Source organism: Aspergillus costaricaensis, assembly GCF_003184835.1.
Source record: "Aspergillus costaricaensis CBS 115574 unplaced genomic scaffold BO79scaffold_20, whole genome shotgun sequence".
NCBI classification, from domain to species: Eukaryota; Fungi; Ascomycota; class Eurotiomycetes; order Eurotiales; family Aspergillaceae; genus Aspergillus; species Aspergillus costaricensis.
In genome coordinates this window covers 337,818-353,957 of record NW_020291820.1, presented here as the reverse complement: position 1 = coordinate 353,957, position 16,140 = coordinate 337,818, and the positions used below count along the sequence as shown (strand labels likewise).

At 51.7% G+C, this 16,140-nt stretch overlaps 6 protein-coding genes across 6 annotated transcripts; 2 read left to right on the top strand and 4 right to left on the bottom strand.

The window, feature by feature from the left end:
• Positions 1–97: 97 nt before the first annotated feature.
• On the top strand, positions 98–1,353 carry BO79DRAFT_175288 (putative replication factor-a protein). The gene is made up of 3 exons (XM_025679788.1): positions 98–167; positions 289–389; positions 459–1,353. Exons 1-3 carry the CDS (start codon positions 164–166, stop codon positions 1,218–1,220), a joined length of 867 nt encoding a protein of 288 aa, XP_025538446.1. The 5' UTR covers positions 98–163; the 3' UTR covers positions 1,221–1,353.
• On the bottom strand, positions 1,354–3,488 carry BO79DRAFT_175284 (MATE family efflux transporter). The gene is made up of 2 exons (XM_025679787.1): positions 2,626–3,488; positions 1,354–2,570 (listed from the first exon to the last, which is right to left on the bottom strand). Exons 1-2 carry the CDS (start codon positions 3,335–3,337, stop codon positions 1,405–1,407), a joined length of 1,878 nt encoding a protein of 625 aa, XP_025538445.1. The 5' UTR covers positions 3,338–3,488; the 3' UTR covers positions 1,354–1,404.
• An 864-nt stretch (positions 3,489–4,352) lies between these two features.
• BO79DRAFT_175280 (DUF202 domain-containing protein) lies at positions 4,353–5,084 on the top strand. The gene is made up of 2 exons (XM_025679786.1): positions 4,353–4,587; positions 4,651–5,084. The coding sequence occupies exons 1-2, from the start codon at positions 4,451–4,453 to the stop codon at positions 5,072–5,074; spliced, it is 561 nt and encodes a 186-aa protein (XP_025538444.1). The 5' UTR covers positions 4,353–4,450; the 3' UTR covers positions 5,075–5,084.
• Positions 5,085–5,162: 78 nt separating this feature from the next.
• On the bottom strand, positions 5,163–6,304 carry idi1 (isopentenyl-diphosphate delta-isomerase IDI1). Its single transcript, XM_025684816.1, has 3 exons — positions 5,994–6,304; positions 5,592–5,930; positions 5,163–5,540 (listed from the first exon to the last, which is right to left on the bottom strand). Exons 1-3 carry the CDS (start codon positions 6,232–6,234, stop codon positions 5,305–5,307), a joined length of 816 nt encoding a protein of 271 aa, XP_025538443.1. The 5' UTR covers positions 6,235–6,304; the 3' UTR covers positions 5,163–5,304.
• Positions 6,305–8,963: 2,659 nt separating this feature from the next.
• BO79DRAFT_28939 (putative C2H2 finger domain protein (Ezf)) lies at positions 8,964–10,600 on the bottom strand. Its single transcript, XM_025688775.1, has 3 exons — positions 9,434–10,600; positions 9,312–9,385; positions 8,964–9,257 (listed from the first exon to the last, which is right to left on the bottom strand). The coding sequence occupies exons 1-3, from the start codon at positions 10,316–10,318 to the stop codon at positions 9,158–9,160; spliced, it is 1,059 nt and encodes a 352-aa protein (XP_025538442.1). The 5' UTR covers positions 10,319–10,600; the 3' UTR covers positions 8,964–9,157.
• A 1,635-nt stretch (positions 10,601–12,235) lies between these two features.
• On the bottom strand, positions 12,236–16,078 carry BO79DRAFT_197011 (uncharacterized protein; the record flags this gene model as incomplete). The annotated part of the gene is made up of 14 exons (XM_025681235.1): positions 12,236–12,987; positions 13,079–13,142; positions 13,207–13,241; positions 13,396–13,471; positions 13,829–13,857; positions 14,091–14,209; positions 14,279–14,327; positions 14,392–14,412; positions 14,487–14,529; positions 14,598–14,685; positions 14,817–15,097; positions 15,157–15,711; positions 15,759–15,896; positions 15,957–16,078. The coding sequence occupies 14 exons, from the start codon at positions 16,076–16,078 to the stop codon at positions 12,526–12,528; spliced, it is 2,082 nt and encodes a 693-aa protein (XP_025538441.1). The 3' UTR covers positions 12,236–12,525.
• Positions 16,079–16,140: the final 62 nt, after the last annotated feature.

Genomic DNA, 16,140 nt, shown 5'->3' with positions numbered 1-16,140 from the left:
ACAGATCAATAGAGACAAACAGGGCAAACACTTGTCTCTCTCCCCGCGACGCGTCGGACACGTCCCGATGCGGTAAAATGCATTGCGTCCTGTGAATCAATCTTCACTTGATATACCCATTTCTCTATATTCACTTACCATATCAGAAGCACACATAGACACCATGGGTGAGTACATCGTACCTACACTATATCTCCACTCCCTATGCTATACTACTTCCCCTTACACCCACCCTCCGCACCATCCTCCCCTCACGCGTCCACATCTCCCAACTAACCACCCCTCCAGACAGCGGCTACAACAATTACAGCAGCACCTACAGCGGCGGCGGTGGCGGCGGCGGCGGCTTCATGCCTGGCGAGATGAACAACAGCCCATCCGGAGGAAAGGTACATTGCCCCCATCCCCCAACTACCTCATCCATCCCATCCCAAACTAAAACCAAATAAAAATCCCAGTCCGACTACGCCAACCAAACCCTCCGCCCAATAACCATCAAACAAGCACTCGACGCAATCCAACCATACCCGGAAGCGCCGTACCAAATCGACTCGGCCGAAATCTCCAGCATCTGCTTCATCGGCCAAGTGCGCAACATCAGCTCCCAAAGCACAAACGTCACATACAAGATCGACGACGGCACAGGCGAGATCGAGGCGAAGCAATGGATCGACTCCATGACGGCCGACACTATGGACACGGACGACGCAGCCAATCCCAAAGCTGCCCGCGGAAGGGACGGGAAAGTAGAGTTGAATGGCTACGCGAAGGTGTTTGGGAAGTTGAAGTCGTTTGGGAATAAGCGGTTTGTGGGTGCGCATTGCGTCCGACCGGTTCAGAGTCTTGATGAGGTGCATTGTCATCTGCTTGAGGCGAGTGCTGTGCATTTGTTCTTTACGAGGGGGGCGCCGGGTGCTGGTGCTGGTGCTGGTGGGGGTGGTGTGAAGGGAGGAGCAGGGGATGCGGCGATGGGTGGTACGGGAGATGAGTATGGGGCTGGTGTAGGGAAGAATCTGCCTCCGATGAGTCCTGTCGCGAAGAGAGTATATCAATTGTTGAGGACGGAGCCGCAGAGTAATGAGGGATTGCATGCGCAGTTGATTGCAGCGAAGCTGAGTTTGCCCATGCCGGATGTGGCCAGGGCTGGGGATGAGTTGCTCACTGCGGGTGTGATCTTTTCGACGGTGGATGAGCAGACGTGGGCGATTTTGGAGTTTTAAGTTAATGGTTTTTCCTTGTGTGGGTGGGTGAAAATAATTTGATATGATTATGGCATTTGTTTGATGCATGAATTCAGGATTGTTACTATTTACGTAGGATTATTTAAGGCATCATCTTGTACATTTACGAACTCCACTACTTCATATCATAATACATCACATCATCATCACATACTGGTATATATCAAGTCATCGCATTCCGCCGCAACGCATCCTCCACCGAGCGATGCCAATTCGTTTGCGTCAAGAAGAATGCCTCAATGATCGAGACCAACAACAAGGCCAATGCAACGCCAGACCACAATCCAAACAACCCCCAATTCAAACCGAACGTCGTGCCGAAACTAATCGGCATGGCAATGGCATAGTAGCAGAACAGCTGGACGTAGCCGCCGATTTCCTGACGGCCGATACCGCGCAGGATACCATTGCAGTTGGCAGCCAATGCATCGAACAATTGGAACGCGGCGCACAGAGGCAGGACCTGGGCGACGAGCTCAATTACCTCCTCGTCCGAGGTGAACAGGTAGGGGATGTAGTAGCGCAGGGAAGAGAGGAGGAGCATGTTCAGCAGACCGACGATGACGGCGCCGACCATGGATACCTTGGCGGACAGCTTGGCGGCATCGACGAGCGTCGCGCCGATGAGGTTGGCGACGCGGGTGCTACCGGAGATAGAGACGGGGAATGGGATTTGGAAGGTGATGCTGGAGATGGTGGACAGGACGGATTGGGCGGCCAATGGGGTAGTGCCGAGATACGATGACGCCAGGGTCAGGACTTCAAAGGCGAGACATTCGGCTTCGACCATGAGGAGCCCGGGAAGGGCGAGCTTGATCATGGGTCCCCAATTGCGTAGAGCGCGGGTGGTGACGCCGTTCCAGCATTCGGAGCCGTCGATGAAGTACACGTACAGGAAGAGGAAGAGAGGCATCAGGTTGTCTGTGATGGCTACGGCGATGGGAGCTCCGATGAAGCCCCAGCCGAACTGCCACACGAATACGTAGTTCATCACTGCATTCAACGGGGCACAGATGAGAAGAACATAAAGCGATGCAGAGAAGAGTCCCTGCGCCTGCACGAACCGCTTGCCACTTTCAAAGCAAGCGTACCCCGGAGCACCCAGCGCAACCACCTTCAGGTACAAGCCGGCCAGCATGGCGACCTCTTTTTCCGGCACGATCCGGATGAGAATCCGGTCGGCGAAGAACCACAGCACGATAATAGGGATAGAGATAGCCCAGAGGAAGAAGACCATCTTTTGCATCTGCAGACCTACCAGCTTCTTCCTGCCGGAGCCATATGCCTGCGCACACAGGGTATCCAAACTCGTCGCCAGACCTTGATAAACTGCACACAGTCAATCAGTATCAAACTGAAGACACACCCAGGGAATTGAACATACCAGCATAACCCGTAATACTCGCACTCATACTCGCCAAACTAACAGCCCCAAGCTCCTTCTTACCCAAATGGCCGAGCGTAAAAATACTCGCGACAGTCAACGAATACTGCAACAAAAAGGTAACCACCAAGGGCGCAGCATTCTTCCCAATGACCTGAGCTTCCCGTTTCCACGTCGTCTGAATCAACCCAGCAGTAACCGCCTCCTCCCACTTCCGATCAATCTCGTCCTGATCTTCCACCGTCTCATACTGCGATCCACGACGCTGCCCACCCAACAACGCAGCCGTCTCCGTCGCTTCCACGGGCTCTCCCCGTCTCATGCGCCCACCCTTCTGCACACCCGGCTCAATGCAACGATTATCAGTGAGCAGATTCCGCTCATCCTCAATTGCCCGTTCCCGTTCCCGCCGCGTCAACCCCTCGCTATCCGGCCGATGCGGCACAACCGTGGCATGCGAGACAGTCGTGAAGAACCCGGGCCGCTGGTACGACCCAGCTAGTGAATGGGGATTTGTGCCGGGTTGACTGTGAATGGCACGGATGGTGGAGGTCTCAGAGGCTTCGTCGTCAGTGGTGAGCATGGACCCTTCGTCGTCGGCGTAGTCTTCAATGTCGCGGGCAATTGCGGTGCGGGCGAGCGGCGAGCTGGATCTATACCGGCTGTGAAACTGCTCGTCTGTGATCCCGCGTATGCTGTTCCGGCGGGCCATTATGCGGAAATGGGTTCCACGGGGGAAGGAAGGTTGGTTGGTCTGCTGCTGGTGTGTATCACTGCAGTTGCAGGCATCCGTGCAATTGCACGGGAAGGACAGGGGGTGTGTATGTTGTGTGAGAGAGGAATTGGATCCAGCAGGAATGGGAAACAGCAGGAATTAATAGCAGGATTTAGTTAGACAGCAGGGAGAGAGGTTTTGTATGGGAGATGCGCAGGGATCCGGTAATCGCATTACGCAAGGAAGAAAAGCGCAGATTTTGCCGCTCAGGCCATGATGATCCACTCACTGTCTGGAGTTTCTACCAATTGAGTGAGTGAGTCATGGGTTGGTGTACTAATTCTCCAAGTTTTAACCGGATTGGGAATGCGCTAGTATGGATGATAGCGATACAAAATACGAAGTATAAGTTAAGTATAGCGATGTCTATACTGCACACCACTGAGAAGATATATCCCGGTAGAAGAAAAGAAGTAAGTATGAATGAACAACAAGAATTGCAATGATAGACCCCGCAAATGAACGGACCCCACGGTGGATGAAAGATGCCAGGAATGCAGTACGTACCAGTATTAGTTACTTACATACGACGGTAAAGATAGCCCCTCGGCCAATGATAAGACGCTATAACAATCCCAAACGAGCTGGTCCAGCCGAGACTTGAATCGCGGTGGATCAACAAACCAGACAAGCTGTGATGATCCATATCCACACAAGCTGTCTGATGGCAGATAGCAGATTGACAATGATATAGATCGTATATCTACAACTGATTGATAATAGTCTACCTACGCCGTATAATCGCATTGGCACATGTAATAGAAAAAGATCACGGGATCAACGAAAATGACATCATGTGGACACCGCATCACGTGTCTCCACATAGACCCTGTGCTTGTGCTTTATGTAGGCGCATTCATATAAGACATACACCGATATAGCATAGTTACTTATAGCTACGACTCCTACTAGGCTACTTTTAACTAAATTCATCCCATAAACCTCACCGTAGCTTCTTTCACATACTGCACACCACACACACACACACACACAACATTATCAATATACAACGACAAGAAGAACACCACCACCACCACCACCACCACCACCATGTCCACCACTACCCAACAACATCAACACCAAGAACCCCAAGAATCCCAAGAACAAGAAAACACCCACACCCTCCCCAAACCCCCCTACAACCCAATAATAAACCCTTCCAACACGCGCCCAATCCTCGCAGACGAGTAAGCTTTCATCTTCCTTCCATCCCCACCCCATACCTCCAAAACTAATAATTATCTCCCCAGACAAATCTCCCTAAAATCACACATCTTCCTAACCCGCCCGTACATCTCCACCCTCCTATTCGAAAACGCCACTTCCGATGCGCGCGACCACTGCGCCAACGAGCGGACCTTCCTCTCCTGGCTGCGTCTCTCAATGTACCTAGCCATCGTGGCCATCGCCATCATAATCAGTTTTCATTTCCAGACGCCGCCGACGGGGCTGGAGCGGCGGATGGCGTTACCGTTGGGGATTGTCTTCTGGGTATTGAGTATTGCGTGTCTGGTGAATGGGTTTGCGAATTATGTGCGCACGGTGAAGAAGTATAGTCGCAAGGCGGCGCTCGTGCAGAGTGGGTGGAAGACGCAGGTGACGTTTACGGTGGTCGGGACGGTGATTTTGGGGAGTTGTGTGTTGTTTTTGGCTACGGATGCTAGTACGAATTGATTTGATTGAGCATGTTTTTTTTTTTTTTAAGTTGGTTGGTTGGGGGGGAGGTGGTAGTAGTGGGATATGATTATAAACAAAGCTAAATGGACACTACACTCGATGGTATGTATGGAATAGGGCCATCAAACGCTGCAGGGAATCATGTCAGGGGATATATGTATGGTAAACCGTGTACAGGCTGCAGATGCAGAAAGATCTCAACTTTATCGTCATCGTCTTCGCCTCATTTACATCCGCCGGATCTGCTGCTCGTTCTTGTATCCCTCTAGCGACGCTGAGCCCAGGTGGCTCCACCATTCGAACAGCATCGAGTTGCAGATCAGCTTGAACCACGGCGTGAACTTCAGTCCTGGTTGCTCGAACATCTGCTTCAGCTCGTCCGCCGACACATACCGCGTGTCGCGCACTTCGTTGGGATTCACGTTCAAGTCGACGTCGGCCTGGATGAAAAGAATGTAGTCAACTGGGTATGGTTAGCCACCTGTCCAAAAGCTCATCACTGGTGTTGACATACTCTCGTGCTCTCCCCACTTGCCATCACTGGGCGCCTTGTAGTGGATGCGGGTGAAGAACTCGAACTTGTCCAGCGGCACCTGCTCCGGCTTGATACCCAATTCGTGTTCCAGCTTGCGCTGCGCCGCGCGCTTCACACCCAGCACGGCCGCATCGAGCTGCGAGCCAGTCTCTCCGGGGATGCCCAGGGGGTGGGAGCAGCAGGTGTTCGTCCACATGTCGGGGAAGGTGATCTTCTCGGTCGCACGTTGTTGAAGCAGCAGACGCTTGTTCGAGTCGAAGAGGAATACGGAAAAGGCACGGTGGAGGAGGCCGCGATCAATGTTGGTCATCAAGTGGCCTGTGGAGTCGCGCTATCAGCATGGACTCTCTTTCAATGCTGGGTGAAAAACGATAAACTTACAGGCCTTCTTGCTGGCACTGCCAATCGGCTTGTCATCGTCGTCCAGCACAATACACACCTCTTCCATCAGGCGGACCTGTTCCTCATCGTAACCGGCAAGCTCGTCGCCCGGGGCGGAGGCATTGCTTGTCGCAGTGGGGAGCACCTCCCGCGCAAGAGAAGTGTCAACCTCGGGGAAGAGAGTTGCGACGTTCTCAGCCGTGATTCTCGGCGGCTCAGTGACGGTAGTGGTGGCACTCATCCTGATGATTTGGCTGGAAGAGTGAAGAAATCGACTAGGCCTCCGGTGCTGTACAGAATGGGGCGAAAAGAGTGAAATCTTGGGGAGGGAGAACAACCCCCTCGATGTGGGGAGAACAGAGCGGGCGCCTGGGCGGTGGCAGAAAACCCATCGGGCGGCGCGGTTCATCATTTCCCTTTTGCAATTGGGTCATTCACTGCCCTATTGCTTATAATGTTCTTGTGCAGTCTACGGACAAACTGTTCAGGCTGGCGGCATAATTGCTTCGGAAAACAGGATACTCCGGCGCTCCCTCACTGGTATGTTGGAGCAGAATGCCAATCATGCGCTCAATGTCAGCCGAATACCCTGCCGTGGCATCTCCCTTTCCCTGGCCAGGTCTGCAAGCAGCTGGATTGAACGTCCGTCGGTACAGAGGCTAGAAAAGCAACCGCCCACTGGCTGTTCGCATCAGTCCAAAGCAGATCGAGGTGGACAGACAATGCATGTCCATGCCTGTCCATCCTGTTGAGACCAAACTTGATGGGGCTGACAGAGCTTCCGCGCTGTATGCCTGCCAACTATTACCAACAACTGTTCGTTGAGGCGCATTGCAGGCATGTTCTTCAGTCCGGCAGTTTCAGGCCTGCAGAGTCGGCATAGCATAGCCTCTTTGCCCACGCATATAGCTGCAGAACTTGGTGGGACATGGCCAGCCGCTCAACAGCGTCTACCAACCCGGTTAATTATTTTACTGAATCGGCCCCAATTGATCGGGGTGTCTCATTCCGTCGGGTCCTAGTTTCCCTGCTCATTGCTGGAGCCTGACACAACCTACCACTGGGGTCGAAAGCCGCGCAACAAGCACACTCGTAGTGTTAGACCATACCAACAGTGCAAACGGACTGTCTAGTGTCTTGGTATCCAGGTGGAAGTTGTCCGACAAGACAGCTCTTGTCGCTTAATCTTCATTGCTCTCTTCGGATCCGTCGGACGCGGACGTCCGATTAGTAGGTCGTAAACACTTTCGTCGCTAAACAACCAGCAAGGGCCAATAAGCGTCCAATGCACAAGGCGTCAGGATTGGTCCAGGCGTTAATCCCATCGTAGCCCCCATTCGTAGTAGTTGACTAGGCCGTGATTAATATGAGGATGGCTCGTTAGTGTATTGCCCCTTGATTTAGCAGCTTCGTTGGACCTGCTCCCGTGTCGGAGTTTGGAACGAAGCTATTCAGTACTGGGCGGAGTTAATTTCCACTCGCGCGCTTAGTTTCTGGTATCGAGAAAAATGGCGCCATTCATGATTCCCCGCCTTCAGCGACGGTCACTCCGACCACTAACTCAACCATTCTATGACTGCAATGCCGGAAAGTGGGCGCGTCAACCCAGATCATAAGGGAAAACTCGTCACACGTCACACAAAGAACGTCTGAACTTCTCTCAAGGCAGCAAAAGTCGCAAGCTATAAACCAACAGCGCAGTCGATCAAACATCCGAAGGGTCAAGGTATCCGTGCCGTGCGCTTGGCAGGATCAGTCCGTGTCGCGCTTGTTTGAACCTAAACCAGCTCGTTAGGGGTCTGGATTCTTCCATCCGATAAATCGAACCATAGCCGGTCGCAGAACCATCGGATGGGTGATGATATACGGAGACCTGGCTCCACTCGACTTAGAGTTGGAGCCATTGTGCGCAGATAAAAGTCACTTGCGCCGCGGGGATCACCGCGAAAGAGGAAGGACTCTCAGAGCATGTTCCAACTTCCGTGCCTTCAGTTAGTCCCGATGGGTCCGCTAGGAAGCCTTCCGACTTCCCCATAGTCCTCCAACCCAGAACGGTAATGGTTATCTCGATGGCGCACGACGATAGGTAGGCCTTGCTGACAACTCCCGCGGACGTATGGAGCATTCCTATTATCGTGTGTCTCTGGTCTTTCTTTGTGCTCAAGGGACCCGTTCCTCGCGCCGCTCCTTCATCGTTAAGTGGCCCGTCAACCCACTTATCCTGCCCCCCCATGTCCGATTCCGTTCCGTGTGGACTGGATTTTCGGCGTGTATTAAGTTTGTTAGGGCAATTAACGCAGCACTTGGCTCGTTCCTGGTGTGTCTAGCTGGTATAAGCTTCCGCGCTGCACCTTGTTAACGAGTCGTGCAAGACCGGAACATGTCCATGCTTCTCCGCTTCGTACTTTTTCCCCGACTAATGCCTAGCACGGCGATAATATTCGTCGATACTGACGCGCCATTGGGTGGTCCTTCATAGATAGCGAGATGGCATAGGATTGCGTGAATCAATAATGGAACAGCCGGCCTAGTAGCGCCTCTTCCGGGGCCCATCTCTTCCGACAATGGTCTTGTAACAGGTTCGGACCAAGAGGAATCGGGAAGTCCTCCCGATGATTTTGAAAGTGAGGCTTTATTCTGCAGGAGCAAGCAATGTGAATCGTCGTTTGCAACGCGCTTCTGTGAGCTCACTCTGGCCATGCGGCCTAAAGTCATGCTGCTGTTGGGTGGACCTAAACAAACGGTCCACTTTATGGTCCACAAAAGTAAGTTGTAAACAACTTGCAAGAATAATCAGAATAGCCCAAGAGACGGTAGAGGCACTTGTGGCGGCTAAAGTCTGTTAAACGAAAGGCATGGACCTGCCATGCGCTGCTTGATTTCTATAAGCCGCCTTTGGGTGACGACGGATCTCTAGCGATATTCCAAAAATATGCAAAACTAAAAGTCGACAAGGCCTCCCTGATGAGAAAATAAACAATCAAAACAAAAGCAAACTGCCTCCCTGCGCTTATACAAAGAAAACACAAAAAAAATACATGGGTAGTCATGCTTTCAAATATACAGTGGATCCTCTCCAAAAGTATGCAGCCGGATCATTCATGGCCAGCTGCGATCAACGCAGGCATGGTCTAGAGCAGGCAAATAAACCGTCAAATAGCTGTTTAGTGTGCGTAGTAGTCATGAGTGGGGTATGGCGCGTCTGTGTCGTTTCGGGAGGCTCGTGTCTTCCGGATTCTTCCATCGCAGCCGTCGGACTGATGTCTGTAGCAGAGTGAGTTCGTTGATTCACATTGGTGTTGGATCAAGATACGGTACCTTGACAATGTGTCCTGTCGACTGTAGCGCCGACCACACTTCTCACAGCCAAATTTGCGTATTCCCCGATGGATCTGCGCATTCTATTAGTAATGAACTTAGCTCTATCCGATGTGACTTACGCTATCTATGTGTCTCTTCAGGTCAGTCCTCCGCCTAAATTCCCGCCCGCAAGTCTCACACGGATGTGGCCTTACGTAGCTAGGGTCGTGGCTTTTCATATGCTCTTTACAGTTAGAGCGTCGTGTGAAGCGGACACCACACGTAGGACACTCTAAGCCGCTCGCCGACGGTATCCTGGATTGTTCTCCCTTGGGCGATTCGCTAACATTCTCGATCCACTTTGAGATTGCCTCATCAGGGACCAAATCCGGCGCAACATTTTTGTTCGGGTCCATCTCAGTTAGGGTGTTATCCGGTCGTTGAGGATGCAGATATGCGGTGTTGATCTGAAGTCGAGGGATCTCTGGCATTCTGGAGACCATCGTATTGGATGATTCATCCAGGAAAGACGATTCCCAGACGTCCTCTATCGGATCTTGCACGTTGGACCAGCCTTCTGACGCGGCCATGGTTTCGGAGGTAGGAGTGTTAGGCCAGAAGCGAGGTATTTCATCATGCATCGCGCCAAAATCCATGACCGGGCTGTAACTGGGTGATACTGAGATGTCTGCATGGCTACCGAATGCTTCGTAATGAGTCCTGGGCGGAAACTGACCGGCGTCTGGAGGGGTTTCGAGGATATTCGGGGAATGCGTTATTGGGTCGGACCAGTTGCTCGTTGAGAGTGCATATTGCTCTGGACACGGGTAGAGTCTGATCTGGCTTGAAGGGGATCCTGTTCCACAATTGGAAATTCCTAACCCGGACAACGACTGAAAATCGTATCTATCGAGGGGAATAGCCGTTGGGGATGGGTAGGCCGGAGAAGCTTTGAGTAACCTTTGGTCATCCCGCGCCGAGTGAGCCAAGGGAGAGGATGGGAACGAGGTAGGTGTACAATCCATGACGAAATTAAGAATTAATCACAAACAGAACAGAATTGGGGAAAGAAGAAAAATTTTTTCGGGGAAAGCTGCAACCAGGAGAAGGATGATTCGTGACGTTTTCTGGGTCGAAGGATCGCTTTTATGTTCACAAAACTCCCGCGACGTCCTGTGGCTGAAACTGGGGAAGGGCTGGTGGGAAGGCAACAATATTGGTGACTAGTAGATGCTATTCAAACGAGAGTGAGGAAGTTATTTGCAGTGTATATAAGTAGAAAAAGACTCAACAGCGACGCTGCTGGGAGATGAGACTAAGTGGCGAACCATGAACAGCAGCTGAAAAAAATATCTCGGGGGATGCCATATGATGATTGGAGTACAGCAACCGCTGCATGGGGCACAGGTAGAGAGAAGAAGAAGAGATGAGCAACAGGTTTGACGCCTCATCAGGCAAGGCAGAATTGACGGGACGTTGTTGCATGGATGGGAAAGAATTCAGAGCGAACCTAGCTGGAACAACCCGGTCCAAGTGGACTGCAGCCTGGGTCTGCAACATTATTCAGATAGGCGCGTCAATTAGATGCCATGCGCAAGAATTTAGCGCCGGAAGGGTGTGATCAGGCCAAGGTGTCAGTCGGCGCTGTACCCTGTCGCGAGGAGAGAGAGGGAGAGGGAGGGGGGTGTGGGTTGTGGATGGTGCATGGTTTGATTCACACCGGACGACGCCGTCATTTGTCGCCTAGCGGACATGACCGGGACCCAGCAGATCCATCAGCCAGGGATATCATGACATCTGAATGGTACAAACGTAGAAAGAAATGTAGGGAACCAGATAGTAGTGGTAATTGTAAATGTGTAGTGGGGGGGTGTGTGGTAGGAGACCCCGTTAGGTTAGGGGATGCAGTGCCTCTTGGGACAACAAGCATGGCGCTGGGGAAAAGACGGGCAACAATAGCGGCTGAATTATTGGCAGCATGGACGGGGGGAATGCCTGGCTTCCTGATCAGCAACAGTCGGCTGGAGCAGCGCGCTTTTTTTTCCCTTTTCTCCTGTTCTCCTGCTCTTAATGAAACGGGAATAGTAGGACCCGACAGTTTGGTACCTAGCTTGGCGAAGCAGCATTGCAGTGCGTGTCGCCAAAGCAGGCCGGTTGGCAACACTGCCTCATTATCGGCGAAGTAGTATGCATAAGCCAAAAATAATACCCAGTCAGGTACTGCGGTACATCAGAGCCTCAATGAAGGGTACCTGGAAGTAATAGAGAGAGTGGATGTGAGAAGAATGGGTGTTGTAAAACGTGGTGGTTGATATGGTTGCTGCGCGGGACGGAGTATACTAGTAGGACTAACAGTTAGCGAGGAGAGGAGGAGGAAGAAAAGAGAAGTAGTGAGGTTCGGTGGTTGAGGGAACGGCGGACTGACAGACCAGTGACAGCCAGGCTGTGGACGGAAGGGAGAGTGACCACTACTACTACTGTACCTACTACTTACTACCAACTAACTAACTGGGCAGGGCAGAAGAGGGGCTCCCGCCTCTAATCCTGGTCTTTACCAAAGGGTAGTATTGTACTAGAGACACTCTCTGGCTTTCCCACGACCATGGCAGTGGCCCAGTTTCCCTGTTACTAGTTACCTGCCGCTCACTCATGGTATCATTCGGTAATCCCCTGAAATTACTATTTTTTTTATTCTATCTACCTTTTTCCCCTTCTTTTATTTCTTTTTCTTGCTCTCTGCTGGCCTCGGTTCCTGATTGATTATTAGTCTACAGCCTTCCTTTGTTGTTATTTTTCCTGTTTCGAAAAAATTCACTGAGACCCATTTGTGGAACTAGTAGTAGGAACATCATTTAATTTCCATCTCGGAATCTATTCTATTTCTATCTGTAATAAAAGAGAACCAAAACAAAAAGAAAAAAATGAGAGAAAAAAAAAAAGATCGCTGAAGAAATACAACAGAATGACAAATTACAAACGACAATCGCCCAGTGCACTCCGTACAAAGAAGTTGTTCGTCGCTGGCGGGTCTCCAACTACTCCGTCCCTCCGACCTACGAAATGGTCACTGGCCGGTGCTCACGCTAATGCTTTAGGCTCTGGCACCGGCCTGACGCCAGGTGCGTGTGTATACCATCCTTCCGCTGTGGTCCCCTCCCCTCCTTCCATTCCTTCTGCCCTGCACCGTAATATACCACTTTCTGACACCTCTCCCGACTTTCTGTAATTACCCTCATTGGCTTCGCTGGTGAAAGGCCATCCGAGCAGCCACTCGATCCACTTGTGTGCGCAACCGTTCCACCTCGTCGATCATATCCGCGGTGTCACCACGCCCAGCCTGGCCCGAACTTGGTCCGCGCGCCTCGGGATGCTGGCCCGGGTTAGACCGTTCCTTAGGCCGGCTGGATGCCCACGAACGCCCTTCCAGTGCGGAGGCATGGAGCGGGGCATGGTGCGTGGAGAAAGGGAACCCCATCTGGATGGAGGATGTTGGTCGACTGCTTGTGGTGGTCGTGGCAGTTGGTGGAAATTGGCTATTTCCCCGAGAGACGTAGCGGCGGCTAGATTCATAGGCCCAGATCAGTGCGACAAACGGGAGGTGGGTGGCCCGGAGCAGAACGATGCGCACCCGGCGGATGTGCTCTGCAGGTAAGAAGAGCCTCATGGGGCGGATACAGAGGAGGGGAATGAGGTTCTGTCGTGGAGGCATGGCTGCTGTCAGCGACACCACCCAACCCGGTCATGCAGGGGCCAAAAATTAAGTATCGTGGGGGTTGTTTACTGACCAAGGGAGGCATGAAATACGTCAATCTCCGAGAATTACTGCTCTCGAGCACGTAGATAGACAGTCTATTGCCACACACACATCAGCGGGAGGAGCCGTAGGGCCGAAGGAAAGTAGTATGACACATACTGAAAGAGATACTCTTCTCGGGCATGCGCCATGACCTGGACGAAGGGCACAGTTGGGTAGACAGATTAGCATGGCTCATGCACAATAACATAACTAACAACAACAACATGTCGGAGGGGAGGCCGGGCAAGCCCCGCACCTAGTAGTAGTCGAAGTGATAGTATGATGTGGACAGTTGGAGCGACTTACCCCTTCCAGACTCATGCTCATGAGACTGACCAACGACGAGATCAACAGAAGGTTGGTCATCGAAACGAAAATCAACCTGTCGACCATACCAATCAGCCACTTTCCTGTAAGCACCGAAATTATTATGCCGGAATGATCGTCCGAATGCCGCCATTCGCGAGAACACGCGAGGCTTCATTTTACTCTGCGCCGCGACCGATTTGACGCCATGTGTTTCCGGGCGGCACCGGGTCTCCAGCCTCTAGGAACAGAACTGGGTCGCATCGCCTCAATGTCCCACAGAAGCATCAGGAGGAGAAAGGAAATGCATGGCTGGTAATCACGGTCGCAGGGCAGCTGGAAACACATCCAACGTGACCAAAAGTGTATGCGACCGACACATCTCATGGAGCCTGTGGCGCAGTAGAGGTCTGGGGATTGGAGAAGCACTCACATCAGACCGTAGCCAAAGATCGGGGAAATCTAAGAATTAGCGTGTCAGTAAAACTTTCCACGAGAGCCAACCGATTCTGCAAGACCCCTGGAAATTCGGGTTTGGGCTGCATGGCGGCCGCGCTGCTGCATTAGACTCACATCGTGAGCGATGTCCTTTTCCAATCATTTCAGCCACCGTCAGTTTGAAGAACACATGTTACCCGATTAGGAACAACGCACGAAGCCCAGCACATTCGATCTGCCTCGCTCTGTCAGTCAACTGGCGGTCGATGAGGGGCATTTTCACCGCCATACCCAAAGAACACTTTCACCAAAATCCATGACATTTGCCGCAGAGAGAGGCGGTCACGGGCGAGCATCGTGAAGGTGGTCAGGAACCCTGCAGATGCACATTTACCGCGCGTTGGCTTTCTTCGGCCTTGTCCTATGCGTCATCGGGGTCACCTACCAAGGTATAGCACTACGACTATCGGAATAAATCGAAAAAACGCTTTTGTCTAGAACCCTCTTATCAGCGTCTTTCGCCACCTGCCACCGTCTGGGCGAGCGGAGAAACTATACCATCTCCTTGAGAACAGGGATCTGTGCGTCGAAACTGTCAACGTGGCTTCCAGAACAGGGTTCTTCCGGGTCTACGCCGGCATGGATTGCCTTACCAGACTTCCAAAATAGGAGTTCAAACTCACAAGGGAGCAGATCCTGTTCAGCTCTTGTGTCAGAACCTGAAACAGGTATCAAGATCATCGGAGTAGGGGGCTTAGTCTTACCTTGGAACCAGGAACAAAGCCTCCAACGATAGAATATCAAACGACAGGTCTGTGATGTAATCACTTTGTTTGGCTAGTCCAATAATTCCTGGATAGTCGTGTAAGTCAACAATCGAACCACACTGCGGCCCGCTAAGTGAGCCCAGCTGCGGAAACAGGCCCAGCTGAAAGAGCTGAATGCGGACAAGGCAGATCTATAGCATGGTGTAAATGACTCACTGGCAATGACAAAGGCAAGGCCTGTGCCAATTATGCCCATATTCCAAGCGCTCCAGAAGTCCATCTGGTAGAAGAGCATTCCGGTATCAGCCATCCCGCTGACTTCATCGTATGCAAAGGCAGCGATCCAGATATACATCATAGTCTCAAAGATACCTATGCCAGTAGGCTTCCTCTCGACTAATACCGCATAATAGAGAAATAGAAACGAGACAAAGAAGGCCGCTTCAAAGGCCTTTCGATACACTGGCACTCTCAATCGGGAGTACGGATCGGCGGTTCTGCCAGACATGGATATCAGCATCTGGCAACCAGGTCAGGTAGCGCAGAGGCGGGTTACCTTTTGTTGAAAAATTGGGGTTTCTTCTTTGAATGTACGCTCAAAGAGTCCCAGAAAACAATCTCGCCCTTCCAGATATTGTCTATTACTTTCTGAACCACCTTCTGGCTCAGAAATCTTTTGGCGTGGGCGATTGTGGCTATCTCGAGTGCGTTCAGCCCAAAAAACCTTGACAGCTTCTCAAGCTCATATGCGTCACTTGCAGACATGTTGGATCCCGGCTCATTGATGTCAAGCGAACTTCCTGCACGTCTCTTGCCACCAAAGAACCGATACAGCGATGATGACGAGCTTAATAATAAGGGTGTCCTTTCGTCCTCTTGCGGAAAGGCCTCGCTGCCCATCGTCGCGAACCCAGATGTGCCTCTTTCTGCCTGTGAGATATCCATGCCGCCCTGCATTGGGGTTTTGAGTTCCTCAAGAAGGAACTCGATGGTCTCGCGCTGATTGACATGACAGAGGAACTGCCACGCAACGTATTCACAGGCATATCCCCGGCTTTCATTCAAGCCCCAGTCGGTTTCAGCATCATTGGTAAATTGCCATTTTAAGATCCTAAGGTATGTCTTAGCACCACCCAGCTGTCGGGAGAGTCTACTTACATCAAAGCGGCGATTATACATGGATTGTGCGAATTTTCAGCCAAGGAATACAGGAGCAACCGGAGACTTTGCGCATGAGGAGAGAACCTTAGCTCTTCAAAGGTGCATGCGACATCATTTATAGCGATGACCAAATAGCTAAGTGGTAAATGTTAACTAAGCGAATCTTTCAAATGGGTATACTTGGGCCAGCTGTACTTGTGTAGTTTTCGAACCACATCAACGAGCGGCTCATTGTCATCAATAATAGGAACCTCAAATGGTGGCTGTTCAGCGGGTGCAATCGATGAAGTAGAGGATTCCAGCCTCAGGGAAGCCATGTGGTGGGAGAATCGATTGACCTGCATAGGAGATCAGCGGGTCACGCCAACATGACGCGAGT